At 39.7% G+C, this 18,529-nt stretch overlaps 1 protein-coding gene across 1 annotated transcript in view; it reads left to right on the top strand.

Annotated features, from left to right (window-relative positions):
- Positions 1-1,995: 1,995 nt before the first annotated feature.
- The window catches only part of LOC104163335 (potassium voltage-gated channel subfamily H member 5-like), a gene marked incomplete at its 5' end in the record, with an annotated part of 23,002 nt that continues 6,468 nt past the window's right edge, over positions 1,996-18,529 (top strand). The window contains 2 exons of the mRNA XM_009702318.1: positions 1,996-2,195; positions 14,343-14,595. Of these exons, the coding sequence (XP_009700620.1) occupies positions 1,996-2,195; positions 14,343-14,595 (453 nt within the window). The remainder of the gene's footprint in view (positions 2,196-14,342; positions 14,596-18,529) is intronic.

Consider the following 18,529-nt stretch of genomic DNA (forward strand, 5'->3'; position numbering starts at 1 on the left):
TGATTCTATGATTCCATGATTCTATGACTCTACCACAGAAGTCCAAAAGAGCAGAGAAGCTGAAAAAAGAAGAAAGAAAAAAGTCAGATGGCATTCATCCATCTAAACTTTTTTATAATCCACATACTCTGATACTCTGAGTGAGTGTTGATATATATCTGAATGGATACAGTTAGAGAAAACCTTTCAGTAGCTGGCAGATATGATACAACAATCAGTAAAAAACCCCTACCCTTGCAAAGAACTTTATTTCTGGATATCACATAGAGCATTCATCTGCTGTGTTTTCTAAAACTGAAACCTTGTGTTCATCTTTGCTACACATTGTATGACCTTGTTTGATATCATCTGGCATGTTGAGATGATGAACATTGTATTTCTGATGAACTTCAGCATCTAATTTTTACATGGACATAGTAAAAAGCACTGTGAGAAATGGAAGTATAATTTTTCTATTAGGTTTTAGGAAAGCACCATGTTTCTTTAAAAATGCCACTTCTCAAATAGGGGTGATGAACAGTAGTAAATTAGTATGAAACAAAGTAAGATTTCTGGAATGAGGTAGAAATGTGTTATGTAGAGGGAAGACATTATGCACTGAGGGATTGAAGGCATTTTTTCCTTTCACGGTGGGTTATTTCTTGCCATTTGTAGGCTGCAATTGTTTTTCAAAAAAGCAATATGGAAATGAATAGCTGCATTCTGCTATAAAGTACCTCTGAGCAAAGATTATTAAAAATGACAGGCAGATTTCTGTGTATTTGATAATGTCAAGAGCGGAAGTAGTGCCGCATATTGGTGTTATGAGATATCAGAATAATTCTCTTTTCTGCAAAATCTGTAATGCCTAATAGAAGAATGTCATTTTGGGCTTTCTTGCAAGCGTAATTACATTGTGACTCAATAAAGCACCTTAAACTTGCTTGACTTTAAGACCGTCTTTCAATCCACCGTTATTCAAGACAGCAGTAGTAAAGATGTGCATTTAAGTTTTTGCTTAAATGCTTTGCTGAATTCAGGCTTCAGAAATTAACCGTTCTCCGTCAAATAGTGTTCACTGCATCACACTTGTAATAGTATACTGAGGTTGTTGCCTTTTCTGTTGCAAAGGCTTAAACATGTGATTTCCTCAAATATGGCATGTCATTCTTTGGTGTTGCACAACTCAGCTGACTGAGCTTGACAGTAATGGTGGCATGTTTGGAAAAGGGAGAATCAAACCAGAAGAGAAGGTAACTCCAGGAGTGGGTTTGAGGTAGTGCTTTCTACTCCACCGTGTCCTCCTCCTGTCCTAGTCATATGCCCTCAGCAATGGGACTTTATTGTTTGCTAACTCAATTTTTCTCTCTTTGGAATCATTAGTGACTGGCATCTAGAGTTGACATGACATACCCAAGTCATCTGCTGGGGCTGGCTGTGAAATTGGGCTGTGAAATGCCACTCTGAATCTTTCTTGTGCACATCTTGGCCATTGACACAGGACCCCATTTGTATAGATATCTTCTTGCCAGGCTTCCCAGATTCCTTTCTTCTCCATTTCATTTCTTCTTTGGGACTGACGCCGCTCTCTACTCACAGCACGTGTGAGCTGAGACAATCTTACAGGAGATCCACATGATTCTTTGGATAGTGCCTTCAAGGTTTACTGGCAGGCTGAAGCTGCATTTGAAAATTAGTTTGGATTAGTATAGGATATAGAGTTGAAATGCACTGGCTGTTTTTAAATAACTCCATGTTTGGACATTATCTGTATGACTGATTTTGTAAATTAATGCATACTGAGTGGCTGTATGAGCTGTATGGGTAAATTCAATAAATAACTCTGTACATGTATGTGCGTGAGAGTGTGTGCATAAATAGGAATTTTCAGTTTACACCAACGTATTTGCAGTAATTTGTAACCATACATAAAATTCTTTGACGTTATCCTTGAATTATGAGTAGCATTTACAGGAGTATATGTATTTATTTTTGATTACCTTTGGTTTTTTTCAGCTCTTCTTTATGCAACTATTTTTGGAAATGTCACCACCATTTTCCAGCAAATGTATGCCAACACCAACCGATACCATGAGATGCTGAACAATGTGAGGGATTTCCTAAAATTATATCAAGTCCCAAAAGGCCTTAGTGAAAGAGTCATGGATTATATTGTCTCAACCTGGTCCATGTCTAAAGGAATTGACACAGAGAAGGTATGAATACATGAGGTAACAATTCAGATAGCAAGAGTTTGTGTCCATTGTGTGCTTTCTTAGAAACAGGACTGTATAACAGCATGTAACTTACTAACAAATTCTTAACTGCATGCTACTCCATTATTATGTTTGTGTTTGGATCAAAACCTGGATGATTTAAAAAAGAACTGTTTTGCTGCTTTGGAAATATGCCTTTATTTTTCATTACAGTAAATATTTTATGCTTTCCAGTCTTACTTTGCCTAAATACTAAATAATTTTAATGTACTTAACTATTGAAATCAATGGGAAATTGGTCTTCAAATTAGTCCAAGAACATAATTTGGTGTCTAACCTACATCAGTATTATTCTGAAAAGTATTGGCATCTATGAGTTGCAGTTAAATGAGTTTGATTGGCTTGGACCTTTTGCTGGTGCCCAGGACATCGACATATCCATCAGCATAATTAGTACAGGATTTAATGGCAGTAGAGATTGATCTCCTTGAGCTAAAATCTCTTGGCTAGACCTTAAGGCCTTGGTAGGGAGGTACAGAAAATGTGACACTGCTGGCAGCCATTCAGGGTAGAAGTCCTACAGGACTTTTGCCCTCAGAAAGGACTGGTCGTTTAGGTTTCTTCAAAAGCTGATTAAAGAAGATCATCTTCAGAGCGTGATGCATCGTGTGGCAGGACAGACCAAGTGATTTGTCCTCGGAGCTTCTCTTTCTCCATGATATGTGCAGTGAGTCTGTCTAGCCTTGGATATTTTAGAGAGCTGAAGTCAGATAGGAGGGTTTCTACCTGCAATACCTTGAAGCAATACCTTGAATGCAGGCAAGATATAACAGTTTTAGGTCTAGATTTTTGGTCAGTGGAGATTGATGATGCTCCTGTGGCTTCTGTGGACCTGGTGCACATTAGCTGAAATTAGGCATTCAAGCTCCAGTTTCCATGAAGATTTCCCTCCTAAGAACTTAAAGGGCGAGTGTCCGAGGGAGGGTAACGAAGCGTTATGGCAGATTAATATCTTAAAATGTCTTAGTCCTTGCAGAGTGTGCAGTTCTTGCTTCAGTTGAATCTACTGCGTAACATGGAATGATGATGCAGCTTGTTCAGATATGCCAAGATGAAGTCACTACATTGAAAAATTTAGCCTTACATCATGCTGATGCAACAGCAGTTATCTTATTAATCATCTGCTGTGAAATTCGGTTTACCATCATGAATGCAACTATTTTAAGTTACAAGGATTTTGATTTCTTTGATTCTTGTGCTTCAGTATGCCACATTCTTTAATATGTTAACTTCTTATACACTAATACCCTAACTTCCCCATGCTGATTCATAGTGTTAAAAGTGAACTTTTATATTGTAAACTACTGTAAATGCATTCATTCCTATTGTGTAAATTCAAACCATATGAAAATTCAACTTTCGTTTGCATTTATCTCCTTGTAGTTAAGCCAGAATCCTGTATTATTCCACTACAGTTTCATTAGATTTTAATGATGCTTTGCAGTTAATTAGGAGAACCTATGCTTTAATTACTGAAATTTCCTTCCATAGTTTCCGCATGTCCGGTTTTATAGATAATAAAAATGCAGTTAGAGCCGTAATCTTTGACTCATGGTAAGCAGTGTTCTCTGGTCTGTAAGACAGTAGTGGCTGCTTAGCTAGATAATTAATATGGCTGTAAAATCTGTGACTTAGGTGTTTAACAATTTTCCCTTGGTAAAGACTTGCCTAAACTTAGGCCTGGATCCAAAACCTATTTAAACACTGGAAGGATTTCAGGAACCTCTGCATCTGGACATCAGTAGTTGCGTCTAATCGAACTTCCCAGAAAAGCCCATGTTACAGAAGAACAGAGACAAGATAAAAGTAAGAATTTGAGCACCGGTTTGAATATTTTGGTGTTTTGTATCCCTTACAGCCTGCAAGTCTGCAAAAGCAACAGCACCAGCAGCCTGTAGTGCCCTCCCTGAGCATCCCTGGGTCTGTACAAGTGTAAGGATCAGGCAGTTTGCTTTCAGCTGCAGGACCTTAGCCAAAGTCAGAGTTTGTTTTAGCAAAAGGGTGGAAAGCTGTGTCGTAGCCAGGCAGCCAACCTACCTTTATCTCCATTCAGGAAGGTGTTATGATGTGCTTCACCAAAACAAATGAGAAAATGTTGTAAATCCCAGCTGAAAAATGATAGAAACAGTGGTACAGTCCCAGAGACTAGTCATGTAGGGTGGATTATTTCTCTTGCATTAGTTCCTTCATTACACCTTCAAGCCCTGTTGTAAGACCCTCTGCATTTAAATTGGTTCCATCTGTACTAAACCTAGAGCAGCCAGTGCATGGGAGCGCACTGTAAGGAACTCCAAGGTACACAGAGTCAAGTCAGATTTATTACCGTAGATGCAGTGGGGCTAATGGGACTACATTGCACCTGCAGCTGAGTGGCTAAACCCAGATAGTGCTCCAGCTTAGGTTGGAATAGGGGATTACTGCCCCAGGTCTTGAGTTGCTTTTCTGCACTGCTTTGTCTGACAGCCTGGACGTGACCTTAGGGGTTTCTTCCAGTCTAGTTTTCAAAGCTCCAATAATGAGATTCTGACCAGTCTGTTGTCTGGGTATCTTTGCATCACATGATTTCCCATTCTCCTTAATTTTAACGAACTTTTCAATAAGCTTCTTATTATCTTGCAAAACACGTGTGCTTATGACACATGATAATTAGTGAGGAATTTCTCAACTTTTTAGTTTCCATCAGACAACTCAGACAGTTTCCATCATCCAAGGATGTTTTTCAACCTAACATACAGTATTACATCCCAAACTGTTCCAAATGTATCTGCATTGTCACACTGGAATGTGTTTTGCAACATCATTTGCCACAAATTTATAATACATTTCATTCAGTCACTCAGCATGTTGAAATGGCTTTGTTTTGAAATCCAAATTCGAAGAACAAGAAGGTTAATATACTAACAAAGAATTAAATTTCTTATATGAGTGTTACAGTAGGTTCCTATGCTGATGAACAATCCTAGCAATTTGATGGAGTAAAAATAAACACATGTGCTTGTGTTTCTTTGATAACTAATGATTTTAAATTAATATGCTTGAAATTAAAATATAAGTTAATAACTTGATTGGACTTACTATGACTTAACGTGTAGATTTGTCGCATCAGATCTCAAATATCTATCTAGAATGACACATTCAATGTGTAGTCCCAAAGAAGAACTTGGCTAAAACTGGTAAGGATGAATCCTTAGATGGGAACTGAAGACAAAGTGGAAGTTAGCATGGAGGAAGTTAAAGGAAGATCTGGTCCTTGCTGCTTGTGAGAGCAAGCTGTCCCAAACAGAACTTTGTCTTAAAGTCCCAGTCTGTTGTCCTTGTATGTGGAAGAGGACTTGTTCTCCCTCACTGAAGTGATGGTGCCTTAAGCACACAATTTTGGCTTCCCTGTTCATCTTGGGAATAGCTCGTCTTCAAACTACAGTACTTCAGCCTGTCTCTAAGTGTTCGCAAATAAGGAATTAACAATGACACTAAAAGCATTAGCATATTTATTATTATTACTTAAGGGGAAGCAAGTGGCCTCTGATCCATAATCTTAAATCACTTAAACATGAGAGCCCTCCTCTGACAGCTGGGATGATATATGTAATACATGCACATGGACTCTTATCTCCTAGTGTAACAGTGGCTCAAACAAGATGGAATATTTTTTTATGATTAATGCTACAGGTTTTGAGGTTATTCATCTAATAATCAGCAGAGCTAAAAACATGACAAAACTGAAAAACCTTTATGTACTAAACTGTATCTCTCATCCAGCACAACCTGTGTTTTTTGAGAGGTAAAAAAGAGGCAGTGCGTTCTCTATATATGACCATTTTTAAGCAGCTGAAAAAAATCTTTACAGTAATACTTTGATATAAGAAACACACACTGAATTCAAATCTCTTAGTTTTTGTTGAAATCTCTAGACAGCAAATGAAAAATTTATAGATATTAGCTCTCCTATAAGAAATAGGTCATTATACATGAAAGCAGAACAACCATTAACTAACATGCAGATGTCTCACAGTCTCATCTAATGATAACATTCTGAAATGTCAGTAAAACCCAAAGATTTTCTCTTCTTGACCTCTGTGATGTTGTATGGCTTAGGATTTGCTCAGAAAGCAATTAAATACATGTCTATCATGTTTTAACAGTCAATTCTTTTAGAAAAGCCATAGGCTGAAAGAAAAAAAAGGCGTCTATTTAGTCTCAATCTAAGCATCAATGGAGATTCAAATAATGAGAGCCAATTCCACATTCCAATGACTGAAATGGAAATCATAGGAAAATAACACAATATTAAAACTCTTCACTTCTGGCCCACTAAGCTTTTATACATGAAAGATGGGTTTATGGTAAATAGGCATAGGTTGTAACTTTATTAAACATTAGTCTACAGATGGACAGTGCAGTTTAGTTGTGTTTGCTGTTAATAAGATCTTCAAGAGCTGTAGTAATAATTAGAGATACCCTGAGATGAATAGGGGAAGCAGGCTGCCATTCCTACAGTGTCCCATCACATAGAGGTGTCTGTAAGTGCTGGCTGGATTTCCTCGTGGATGACCGGGGTAGAAGGCTTCCAAGCTTCGTGGCCAAAGAGAACTTCTACAAAATTAGGTGTGACAGCTACATAAAATTCCCTGCTGAAGAGGGAAGGTAAAAATCGTTTGGACAAGTATTTTTGTTTCGTTGTAGAGGCGGGGTTGTTGGTCGTTCCTTGCAGATCGGGACGAGGTGAACAAGAAGTCTTCCCTCACCTCACAGAGCTGAGCTAGGACCAGGTACAGTTGCAATCCACGGTTCTTTGGAGAGTGGGATGCAGGAGAGATGGTCAGGGTCTCACTGTCCTTCACACGGGTCCAAGAGTGGGGCCTGTGCACCAGTGGGGCTTTCTGTTTCACCTTTATGGATGGTATGGATTATTTACCTCCTGTATGCTCTGTGCAGAGCCAGGAAAGATTATCCACAATTATTTCTGCCTCTTGGATGTGTTCATCTTGAGATTGATACAGATTAAACTATGAACCTGTCATGCTTGAGGAAATGCCAGGGCTATGGAGCAGCTCCTGAGCTTATTTCCTGGGGGAATAAGTACCCGAGAAGATGGGTTGGGCATTTTCCTGAGCACTGCTGCCAAGGGGATGGAACTGACAGAGGGGCTGTCAGTTCCAGAGACCACATCTAGGGGAAGGTCTTCTCCGGATCTGTTTTCTTAATGCTTTCACCCTTGAATGTCTTTACATAATGCTGCATGTTAGAAAATAAAGCCACCTCCAGAAGAAGCACAAAATGAAATAATTCACTGACCGACTTCATTCTTCCAAGGGTGACCTTTGTGGCCGAAGTTGTCACTCCAAAAAATGTTGTGACTTGAGAGATTCTTTGATGTATGCCATATTCTTTCTGATGTTATTTTTCTTTCTTTTATCTAAAAAGTTGATTTTTAATCATAGCATTCCCTGTAGTCTGCTATCCTTTGCCCCATTAGAAGGTCAGGTAATGACTGTGCTTGGAATAGATATTATAGCAAAATGAAAACGATATGACAGTTAACCGTACAACCCTTAGGCAACCTGGGATCTGCTAGTTTGGGTTGTCAGTGAATGATGTTACTAGTGTGCCACACTTTTCAATGCTTTAGACAAACCGGCAGGATCTGCGCTGGTGAACCACTTGATTCCTTAAAACACATAGGGATGCCTCTCATCTTCCCCTGTTTTTCAGACCAGTAGCCGGATTGATCTGTGTTGACAATACCGAATTTAATGTGACCTAGAGCCAATTTCTAGGGATTTTTGAATGTCTCTAACACTTGTTACTCAGTTAAAAAACAGTTGATTTTGTTACTATAGCACTAAATCTAACTATTTTGATGACTGGTTCAGCTCTTGTATTGCTAATAAAACAAGCCAAACTCAACTTATTAGACTTGATTTTCAGATCTCAATTTCTGAGCATTTAAATCCAAGTGACCTTGGATTTTAATGCAATTAAAACAGAGCACACCATTGCATCTGAAATTTAATTCTTAGTGCCAAGATATTCAGTGATGTATTAAAGATTACCCTGATGCATGCAGGGTTAATAACTGTTCAGTTCCATACATCACCTTTGAGTGAGTTACAAAATTACCTGATTATTACAGGAAGATGCTCTGTGATTTGACAATCAGCTATTTTCTTACCTTTGTCTCTTTGGCCTCCGTCCAGTGCCAAATGTAACAATTTTAGCCAGGTCTGCAAAAGAATTCAACACTTAAATGAGCCAAATCCTTCTAAAGATCCGAGTAACTTGATCAGGTGCCTAGAGGCTATTGTGGTTTTTTGGAAAGAACTGATCTTGATTATGACTGCTGAATATGTCTGAAAATCCAGAGTGGCCTTTCTCCATAAAACAAAAGGAGATTATCTGTGGCCTACAGCTGGTTAGAAGTTGGAGGAGTTTATTTTATTTATTGTCAAAGACTTTTTTTTGTATCTCCAATATTTGTTACGGTTATTCGTTTAGGAAATGGTCCTTGTTATTCCACCACTAAGACTGTTTAAGCTCTTTGCTTGAATATCAGTCAATATATCCCCTAGCTACAACCCCGAGAAAGTGAGAATCCTGTGTGCTGAAAGAGAATTGCGAATAGATAGGGTTCATGATTCACTGGCCTCTGCCAGTAATATTCTGTAATATTTGCTAAGCCATCCTGTGTTTTCCAGCTGGGGAAGTTTTTGTTTTAAATACTTAAACCCATCCTGAAAGATATTGTTTGGACACACTCTTAATCTGTACAGTTTTTGTTTTGATTCGTTTGCTTTTCTTTGAGTTCTTTATAATCTCCGCTCCCCACAGAGTCCTTTGAGCTGTTCAAGGGGCTTATCTTAAACTGCCTGAGCATGCTGAAGAATGGATGGGAGAGGAAAAAAATCAGATGGAACCTCCTTGGGGATTTTATTCCCCACTTACAGATCTCAAGCTGAAAAGATAGATATTTTGTGACAATTCCCTGTGAGTCTTCCAGAGCTGGTTACTGCCTTTCCCAATCTCTAGCAGCAACCACAAACTTCTTGCTCACCACCAGCGTTTTGTATATGCCATAGGGTGCTCTAGAGATGACAGCGGTGTTGAATCTCTACATTGGGTGTCCTTGTGTTGGGGTTCGTATCAATTGGGTGCCAGGTGATGATGGCAGAGCTCAGCAATTCTCTTACACTGATTTTGAGGAGGTTTAATCTTCTGGGCAGAGAAGGGAAGTGATAAATGTCATTGTGTCCTTTACTTTCTCCTCTCTCAGCTTTGCAGTGGTTCGGGTGTTTGTGGATACATGTGTACTGTTCATGTGTGGCATGGAGCCTTGCTCCTTTTCTGGTAGAAACAGAGCTTATACAGAGAACGAAGAATTTCTTCTGGGTAGAATTTGACTTTCTCTTCTGATTTTACATTTAAACATAGCAGGTTCTGTTCTTTCATGCTGCTTGGATGCATATGGGAAAGTTGACTGCAAAGTCTATGGTTACAGATTTATTACAGAGCAACTTCTGTAGCAGCACAAGCATCTGGTCCCTGCAGACTGCCTGCTCCAAGTTGCGTGCTCCAAAACCATCAGTTAGTAAAGCATTGCAGTCAGCAAGCTTAATATCCTGCCTTGCTTATAAACTACAGATTTCACTGAGAAAGGTCTTGAAATCTCTAAGGAAATTTCCTCTTCGGAAATTTGTCTTGGTGTTTTTTGATATGCTGCTGAAAGAATACACAGGCCAGAACAAATATCCCAGCTGAACTTTGGTTCTCCTAACATGAAGTGTCGGAGGCATTTCCCTAACAGTGAAACAGTAGATTGAGTGTTACAGGATATCTTCTCCCTTAAATTAAATTTCTCTTTTACACCCATGTGTGTGCATTTGTACCATATGGACTTGTGTACAACCATGTTGCTACCAACTTGTATCTTTTTAGTTGCATGCTGCCTTAAAACTGCTGACATCTCAGTAAGAGCATTTCACAACAAGAATGTCGAAGACTTGTATTATCAATAAGGGATAATTTTCAGAAGAATATTTGTCTGAATTTGAAGTGCTCATTTTCCCATTTCTGCTCTTAGGATCTTTGAACTATTTATCATTAGCTTCCAAATGCTTCTATGCGATCCTATATCACATTATGTGTCTTCTTTGGAAGCAGGAAAATTACTACATACTGTAATCTGTGTCACCAACAACCCGTTTCTACAGTACAACTAATAGAGAAGCTGGTAGCATCTGTGAGATTCCTTCTAAATTCATAATGTTGATATTTATAAACACAAAAAGAAGTGCTGCAAAGTCAGGTTGGAACTCATGAAGTCCTGTGCTTAGAGCATACAGTAAACACATAGTTGAATATTCAGATTGTCTATCTTTGCTGGGTTTTTTCCCCTGTGTATATCTACATTTATCTTTATCAGTCAAATCTCCTTTTCCAAATCTTTTAATATTAAGTATTTCTTTTAGTTGTTATCTGTTTCATTCTCTGTTCTGAATACTTGCAGCATAGCAGACAAGAAAACTGAAAGAAAGAATGTTTGTTCCTGGCTAACTCTTGGATCATTACTCATTTACTGCCGTATTAGTTGATAAGTGGTATCTCCATATATCTCCATACAGCAATATGTCATTAGGAGAATCACTTTATCATGACACCAGAAAATTCCTGAGTTATGCTTTCTAAGACTGGCTTTTCTATGCAATGGAAATTTTTTCTGTCTCTTCATATTACAGTGTGTGATGATAGATATGTTTGTCGTGTCTATAAAAAGAGTAATGCTTTGAGTGCTCACTTTTAATACTCTGTATTTAACTCTGTATTTGTGAGGAAACAATATGCTGCTTTGCATCCATATGGCTTTTATTCTTGAGGGACACAATTAATTAACAGTCCAAAGAACAAAGGGTCCTGGAACATCTCCGAATCTTACAATAACAACCTCTGCAATAGTTTAACCAATTTTTCCTGCAGTTTGGAAGCTAAAAAGATAAAATTTGGAAATAATTCATGTATGAATACACACATTTATCTTAAGAGCAGTGTTTGTGAATTCATAGCTCATGGCCTTGTTAAGTCAAAAGCACTTACATTACTGAAAGTATTAAAGGGACGTTAAAAACTTCTAAGTATGTTTTAGGCCCGAGAGTAGATAAAAATTTTAAAAATCATCAGTCATGATACAAGAGAAAGCAGAATTTTTCATTAAATTACTATTGAGAAGAAGAAAGGTGGCATGTTTCTATTTTATATTATAGTGAGCTTTCTGTTTGATCCAGAAGTAGGGCTGAGGTGAAACACTCACCATCAAAATTAATTTTTGTTTTTTACTGGAAAAACTAAGGAGTGCCCATATTTCTAATGGTAAATGGAATGACTAAGGTAAGTATAAGTTTGTAAAATTGACATTTTCCCCTAATAAAATTATGGAAATCTGATATGGGATATGGTCAACAGCGACTCAGACAAGACATTATTACTAACGCAAATGTTGATTTATGGGGAATATGTCTTGTCAAATGTGTTTATTATTAATTTTTATGATAAAACAGACTTATACAGGGTATTTTAATCTGTTCTGTACATTTTGTTACAGAAAAATAGCATTAAGCCACATTGACTTATTCTTTGTTAAATCAAATAAAAAATAGTTATCTGGTAGATCTGGAAAGGTGGTTGTAAGTGAGAAAACCTGATGCTATGAGGAAGTTTCCAAACAGACAGCTGTGCTTCATAGTGTTAGGCACAAGAAACATTATCTCTCTTGTTTATTCAAGATGAGATTGAGGGATAACCTAGTCATATTCTATAAACACCTACATGTGGAAGAGATTTCCGATGATTGCAGGTCTTTTATCTGAGCAAATGATAGGATCCACTATCTGTTTGCTGAAAATTTTTTGAAAAATCAGAAACAGCACATAATTTAAAAGAGAGAGTAGCTGTCCATTGGAACAACTACCCTATATAATTTGAAAACATTAAATCAAGGCCTTCTAGACAATAGTTTTGCCAGGTGTTCTGGGACTGATACGAAAATTATGAGCGCAAGAGGTTGCTGCAGATGGTTGCAGTAGGCCCTTCTAGCCTTGGACTGTCGTAATACAGAGGATAGGAGAATAACTTCTATTTCACCTTTTTGCATTCATTGTATCTTTGACTGCAAAGGAGCTTTGATCTATTGAAATAAGAAAGGGACTAAGTGTTATTATTAAACTAGAAATTGTTTGCTATTTTCTCATTCTATGCTTTAGGACTTTTGGTAATACTTTACAATAATATGATTATACCTTTTCTGCATTAAACAGAAATTAAAATCATGGCTTTACTTCAATATTAACATGACCATTTGCCTCAAAGCTTAGTCAGGGTTACTAGAATCTCCCTCTGTTTGCTAATATTCAGTGGTAGTCAACACATTGACCCAATGTCCCTATCTCTCACGCTGTCTGCAGAGCAAGCTGCCAGATTCATTCCATACAATGAGAAATTAATCAGTACTATTGATCTGATTTGTATCAGAAATAGTGTGGCCAGCAGAACTGGGGAAGTGATTGTCCCCCTGTACTGGGCACTGGTGAGGCTGCACCTCGAGTGCTGTGTCCAGTTTTGGGCCCCGCACTTCAAGAAAGACCTTGAGGTGCTGGAGCGTGTCCAGAGAAGGGCAACGAAGGTGGTGAAGGGTCTGGAGCACAAGTCTGATGGGGAGCGGCTGAGGGAGCTGGGGGTGTTTGGTCTGGGGAAGAGGAGGCCAAGGTGAGACCTGATGGCTCTCTACAACTACCTAAAAGGAGGGTGTAGCGAGGTGGGAATCCGTCTCTTTTTCCAAGTAACGAGCAATAGGGTGAGAGGAAATGGTTTCAAGTTGTGCCTGGGGAAGTTTAGATTGGATATTAGGAAAAATTTCTTCACCAAAAGTGTGATAAAGCAGTGGAACAGGCTTCCCAGAGAAATGGTTGAGACACCATCCCTGGAAGTATTTAAAAGATGTGTAAATGTGGTGCTTAGGGACTTGGTTTAGTGGTGGGCTTGGCAGTGCTGGGTTAACGGTTGGACCTTAGAGTCTTTTCCAACCTAAACGATTCTATAATTCTATGATTCTATGGTCTGCAGTCGTCTTTATATGAAACTTCCAGAGTGCTTTTAATCTCATGCTCTTTTGTATTATTTATCCTAGGAAAACTTTTAAAAGGTTTTACATGCTTCTCAGTGCAATTAGGTACCATGCATTTTAGGGTTATAAGGACATTAGTGTGTTCAGGAAGATGTGCAAATGTTAAACACACAGTTTACAAACCTAACAAGACCCACAGATTTTCACTTACTTTCTTCAGATGTATTTGTGTTACTATTTCAATAGGGAAAGCTATTTAAGGTAAGAAATTAATTGAAGATCTTGTTTAATTGATCCACTATGAAGACATATTCATGTTCACAGGACAGTTTTTCACTCACCTTTACTTTACATTTTGTAAGGTTTCATAATACTTTCTTTTTGCTCTAATCTCAAACTCTTTGGATTTTCTAGTCTGTAAGCCCTCCAGGGCAGGTTACTTGTTATATATGTGTACGGCACTGAAACTAATCCCTAAGGTGTGTTTGGATACATGTCGGTAAGTGGTCATCTACATCAAGACTTTTGAAGACTAGATTTTCTGGATGTGAGCAAAATGTGGTGTTTTCTATTGTGAATGGTCTGTCTTTGCATGTCTTCAAGCTCCTTCAGCTCTGAGCATCCATTCTGTGCTCCTGCAGGGATTGAGAGTAGCAGTGGGTGGATAGTCTGGGCACCAAGTCTGGAGGGATATCCACAAACGGGACATAGTAGTGCCATCTGCAATTCTGGAAAACAAGTGTGAAAACTGTTAGGAATGAGAACAGTGCAACAGAATAGTCCCTTCTTCTACGTCACCCTTTCAGCTGCAGTGAAAGCAGTAGATGTGTAGAAAAAGACTACCCTAATTCAGGATAAAACTCCCACCAGAAGCTTTATGAAATAACTGGATGGCATCCATTCAGTTACTTCATAAAGTGCGCGGTGGCCCGGTGTCATATTCCCAGCTGATTATTTTTCATCTTTCTTTTATTCAGGTTCTCTCAATTTGCCCAAAGGACATGAGAGCAGATATTTGTGTGCACCTAAACCGGAAAGTTTTTAACGAGCACCCTGCCTTCCGGCTGGCTAGCGACGGCTGCCTGCGAGCCCTGGCTGTGGAGTTTCAGACGATCCATTGTGCCCCGGGGGACCTCATCTATCATGCTGGGGAAAGCGTTGATGCTCTTTGCTTTGTGGTCTCGGGATCCCTAGAAGTCATCCAGGACGACGAAGTTGTGGCTATTTTAGGTACTGTGATCTCTATTGAAATGCTAGTGGTTTGGATATATTTGCCTTCTGCTTAGCTTCAAATATTAACTAGTCTTGCCTAACATCAGCTGGAACTACAGAAGGCTAGTGGTTGTCATAAGAGATGCTACTCTAGAAGCAAACCCTTCATCTTTTATGCTATTGGGAATGCTCTTTCTGCCCAGTACGGCTCACTGGTCACAGTTACAGTGTCTCTGAGCAGAAGAGAATGGCATCTGTGTGCTTGACATCTTTTAAATAGCCTGGTAGAGGAAATGCACACTGGGACTTTCGTTTGTCTGTATGCTTGCCCAGAATAACACCTGCAACAGTCTCTACAAGGAAGCAAAATAGTCACTTGTAGTGAACTAGTTTTACAGTTCGGTAGTTTACTGGCTTTACTGGCTTCTGTGTGATTCTGTGTGAAAATAAATAGTCTGATCTGACTATGCAAAGAGATAGGGATGCACCATCTATCCAGCTGCAGTTGTGAGAAGTCTAAGTAATGGGAGAACTCCATATTAATCACCCTGTCACCCCGCTGTGGTGTCTGGTTTGCCAGCGGTAGGTGGGAAAGAGCCTAATGCAGACTCCTCACTAGCTCGTTTGGGATTGGGAAAGGTGTAGCAGATGACGGGATGGAGTGGTCAGCGCTAGTGTTGAGGCAGGAATCATCCTCAGAGACAGAACAATGTAGAGGAAGAACTGGTGGCTCTGCATGAAAACCATCCGGAGTCTGTCTTGCCTATTTAAAATAGACCCATTTGTTGTAGAACTCGTCTCCTGTTGAATATTAGCTATTTGCCTTCTCTTAAACTGGAGCTGTGGCTTCCTGAGGGCAATTCCAGTGGGTGGCCTTGTCCTAGGGGACCTCTCATGCCCCACTGAAGCTTTGTACTGCTTCTTCCCGGTAAGGGTGGCTCGAGAGGGCTCCCTGGGTCCTTCTTGTATCTCATGGGGATGATTGCTGGGAGATGAGGGTTACACTTGGGAGTTGCACTGGCATGTGGGAAGGGGGCAGATATGAGGAGTCAGTACTGGTCATGAATCAAGGCTTCAGCTCCTTCCCAGCTGGCAGCAAGGGGGAGGAGAGGAGAAATGAGGACAAGCACGTAGCCGAAGGAGACTCCTGACGTGTTCCTGTACAAGCCTGTGTATGTGTGTCCTGCGCTGGGGTGGGACTGGGCAGTATGCAGGTGTGTGGATGGGATTGCATGAGGACGACTCCCTGAGGGCATAACCCAGGTTCTTCTAGCTGTAGAGTATGAACTCAGGAAAATGCACATCCATGCTCTTTGGAAATACCTGCTGCAGCTTTCTGTATTCTAGTTTATACTAAGGTTTTTAAAAAAAGAGATTTAATGTAAGAAGGATTCTGTTTCCATATTCAGATGCAAAATCATTATGGTCAAAGCTCCTGAATCTGCAGTTTCGGTAGTAGAATATTCTTTGTATTTCAGCTCACTGGACTGTTTCATTCTTATTATTAATCTCAGTGACGATATTTTGTATTTGCTTACAGCTATTTAAAAACCTTAAGAGTAAGTAGCAGCATTTAAACAGTAAATAGTTCTCTGTATATTACAATGAAAACAAACAATAATTGCATAATTTACTGAACTAGAAGCTGTCACTAAATGGATTACATGCAAAACTTTATTGCATTTACTAATGAATATTGTGTGTTTGGAATGACAGTAAAAACTTTTTGTTTCTGCCTTGTAGATATGGTAAATCTAGTATCTATATTATTCTCCATTTGGCTGGAGAGACCTTTAACTGTATCTAGTTAAAGTGAATTACGTTTATTTACTGAAAGTGCCTTTGATTCTGCCATGGCTGCTGGCAGGCAATCCCATGACTCAGAGCTATGTTCGTTGTGTACTACAAGGATTGGCAGGATCTGTAAATCTAACTTAAAGCCAGATAAACTACTTCCTCTAGTCATGGAGCACACTGAAGACTTTTTTCATGCTCTGACAGATTATTTAACAGAATAGTGAAATGAGTAATTATGAGATATCGTATCCTAAAAATTCACTTGTGGAAGAAAGTCTCTCCCAGATGTAGTTACAAAGACATTTATAGTAGCAGCTGTGGCACCTGAAATAGCAATTGCAGATCAGACAGTGAAGAACGTAATTTTTATCGATCTGTTCTACCTTGAGAAGTTCAAGCACAAGGAAGGTGAATCTGCCTAAGGGGGAGACCAGGTTTAAAAACCACTGCCTAATCTGAAAACCTGTGTAGCCTGCTTTGAATACTCCAAGCACCTGCAATCACACTGGGTTTCCTAGGGAAAGTCAACTTATGGGGTTGTACTACCAGTCTGTCCATCTTCTCCATCCCCCAGCAGTAACCTAGAGTGGAAATGGGGTAAGTATCCTTTGGAAACTTGTCCTCATTAATTTCCTTTATGGGAGCAAGAGCGTGGCAGGACATGCTGTCTGCCAGCCTCTGCTCCTTGCAGGGCCATCCATTTCCTAAGTTTGCTTTGGAACTGGTACTTTGTAGTTACTGTTTCAATAGTGTGGTGTTATTTAATATGGTAGTGTTATTTGCCTTGCTTAAAGAGAGAGAGAGAGAAGGTGTGCCCTTTTTTTTTTTAGCCATGCTCACCCACAGATGGAAGTTTTGGTGTGTTCTTAAAAGTGGAATATCCTAGAAAAGTGAATCAGGTAGGGACCCCAAAATGGGTTAAGAACATGCATCTTCCGTCTTTTACATATGTGCTTCTGTCCAAAGGACAGGGATTTGTCCTCCCTTGAGTCCCAGCGTGAATCGCTCCATGATGTTGCTGCTTTTTCCCCTTCTCCATCTTCCTTTATCATGTTCCCTTCCCTCTCAGCCACAGCAAGTTGGCACATCCAGCCTCCCCGCCTGCTGAAACAGTGTCCTCAGGAGGCTTGGCATCCCCACGAGGTACCTTCTGCAGGTTCCACTGTGGAGACAACCATCCTTGTGTTCAGCAGCAGTTTTCCTGGCTCAACAGCTCCAGCTTTGGCGTTTCTTGTGCTCAAAAGCAGGTGAAACCCAGTGATTGACAGGGCAACTTGCAGCACTGTGACTTTTTGTTCTCCCCTGGTTTGATTCTGTTCTCATTTGTGTGTAATTAAATGCCCAGCTGCTGCAATAATCAGCATTACAGAAATCGGTAGAGTAGGAAAATGAATCCAATTGTAGATCTGCAGTTTATAGGACTCATTAATGAAGATAACCAGGAGCCCCATTAGGTTTCTCTCATTAGTTTCCATTTCTCGAGGACAGTCTCCCACCTTCTGCAGGTACTGCTGCTGTAGCAGAAAGTGCACCTCAGGCAGAGCCAGTGTGACGGGTCTGCTTCACTGGAGAAAACAAGATCCAGTCGTTTTAACATAACTCATCTGCAGTTGCCAGGATAATGGAGAAGGGCAAACAGTCTTGTCTCTAATGACCAAAACTTTCCTAGCAAGCGAGGTGACCCTGAGAAGGCACATCAGTAATTTTCCACCATCTCAAGCAGGAGTAAACAATTTAACTGCCACTGCTCTGCATGAGGAGGTGTTATCAGCGGAGAAGTCTCAGGAAGGACTGGGGCTTTGAAGTTCTCCAGGCTAATGAAACGCGGCGTCTGCTAGGAGAGGGCACCTAGCAATTCACCCTGCCGCAATTAACCTGAATTTGCTCCTGGCGAGGAGTTTCACCTAAGTGGCAATGCCAACCAAGTGTCTCTGGAAGCTGCTTTCTAGCTCCCGCTGTTTGCACAGCTGACTGCGTAAGTTGTACGGGAACTTAAGCCAGGCAGATTGATTAACAAGGTTTAAAGAAGTCATTTTGCCAGCAGAGAAATAATGACCCACCACGTTCAAATGTTGATTGTAGGAATTGATCAAAAATATTGCTTAAAGTGCATAGTGATAAAAATATATTGAGCAGTGAAATCCTAGGGGGGGCT

The sequence above is a fragment of the Cariama cristata genome, unplaced genomic scaffold, assembly GCF_000690535.1.
Source record: "Cariama cristata isolate BGI_N322 unplaced genomic scaffold, ASM69053v1 scaffold19230, whole genome shotgun sequence".
Lineage (NCBI taxonomy): Eukaryota > Metazoa > Chordata > Aves > Cariamiformes > Cariamidae > Cariama > Cariama cristata.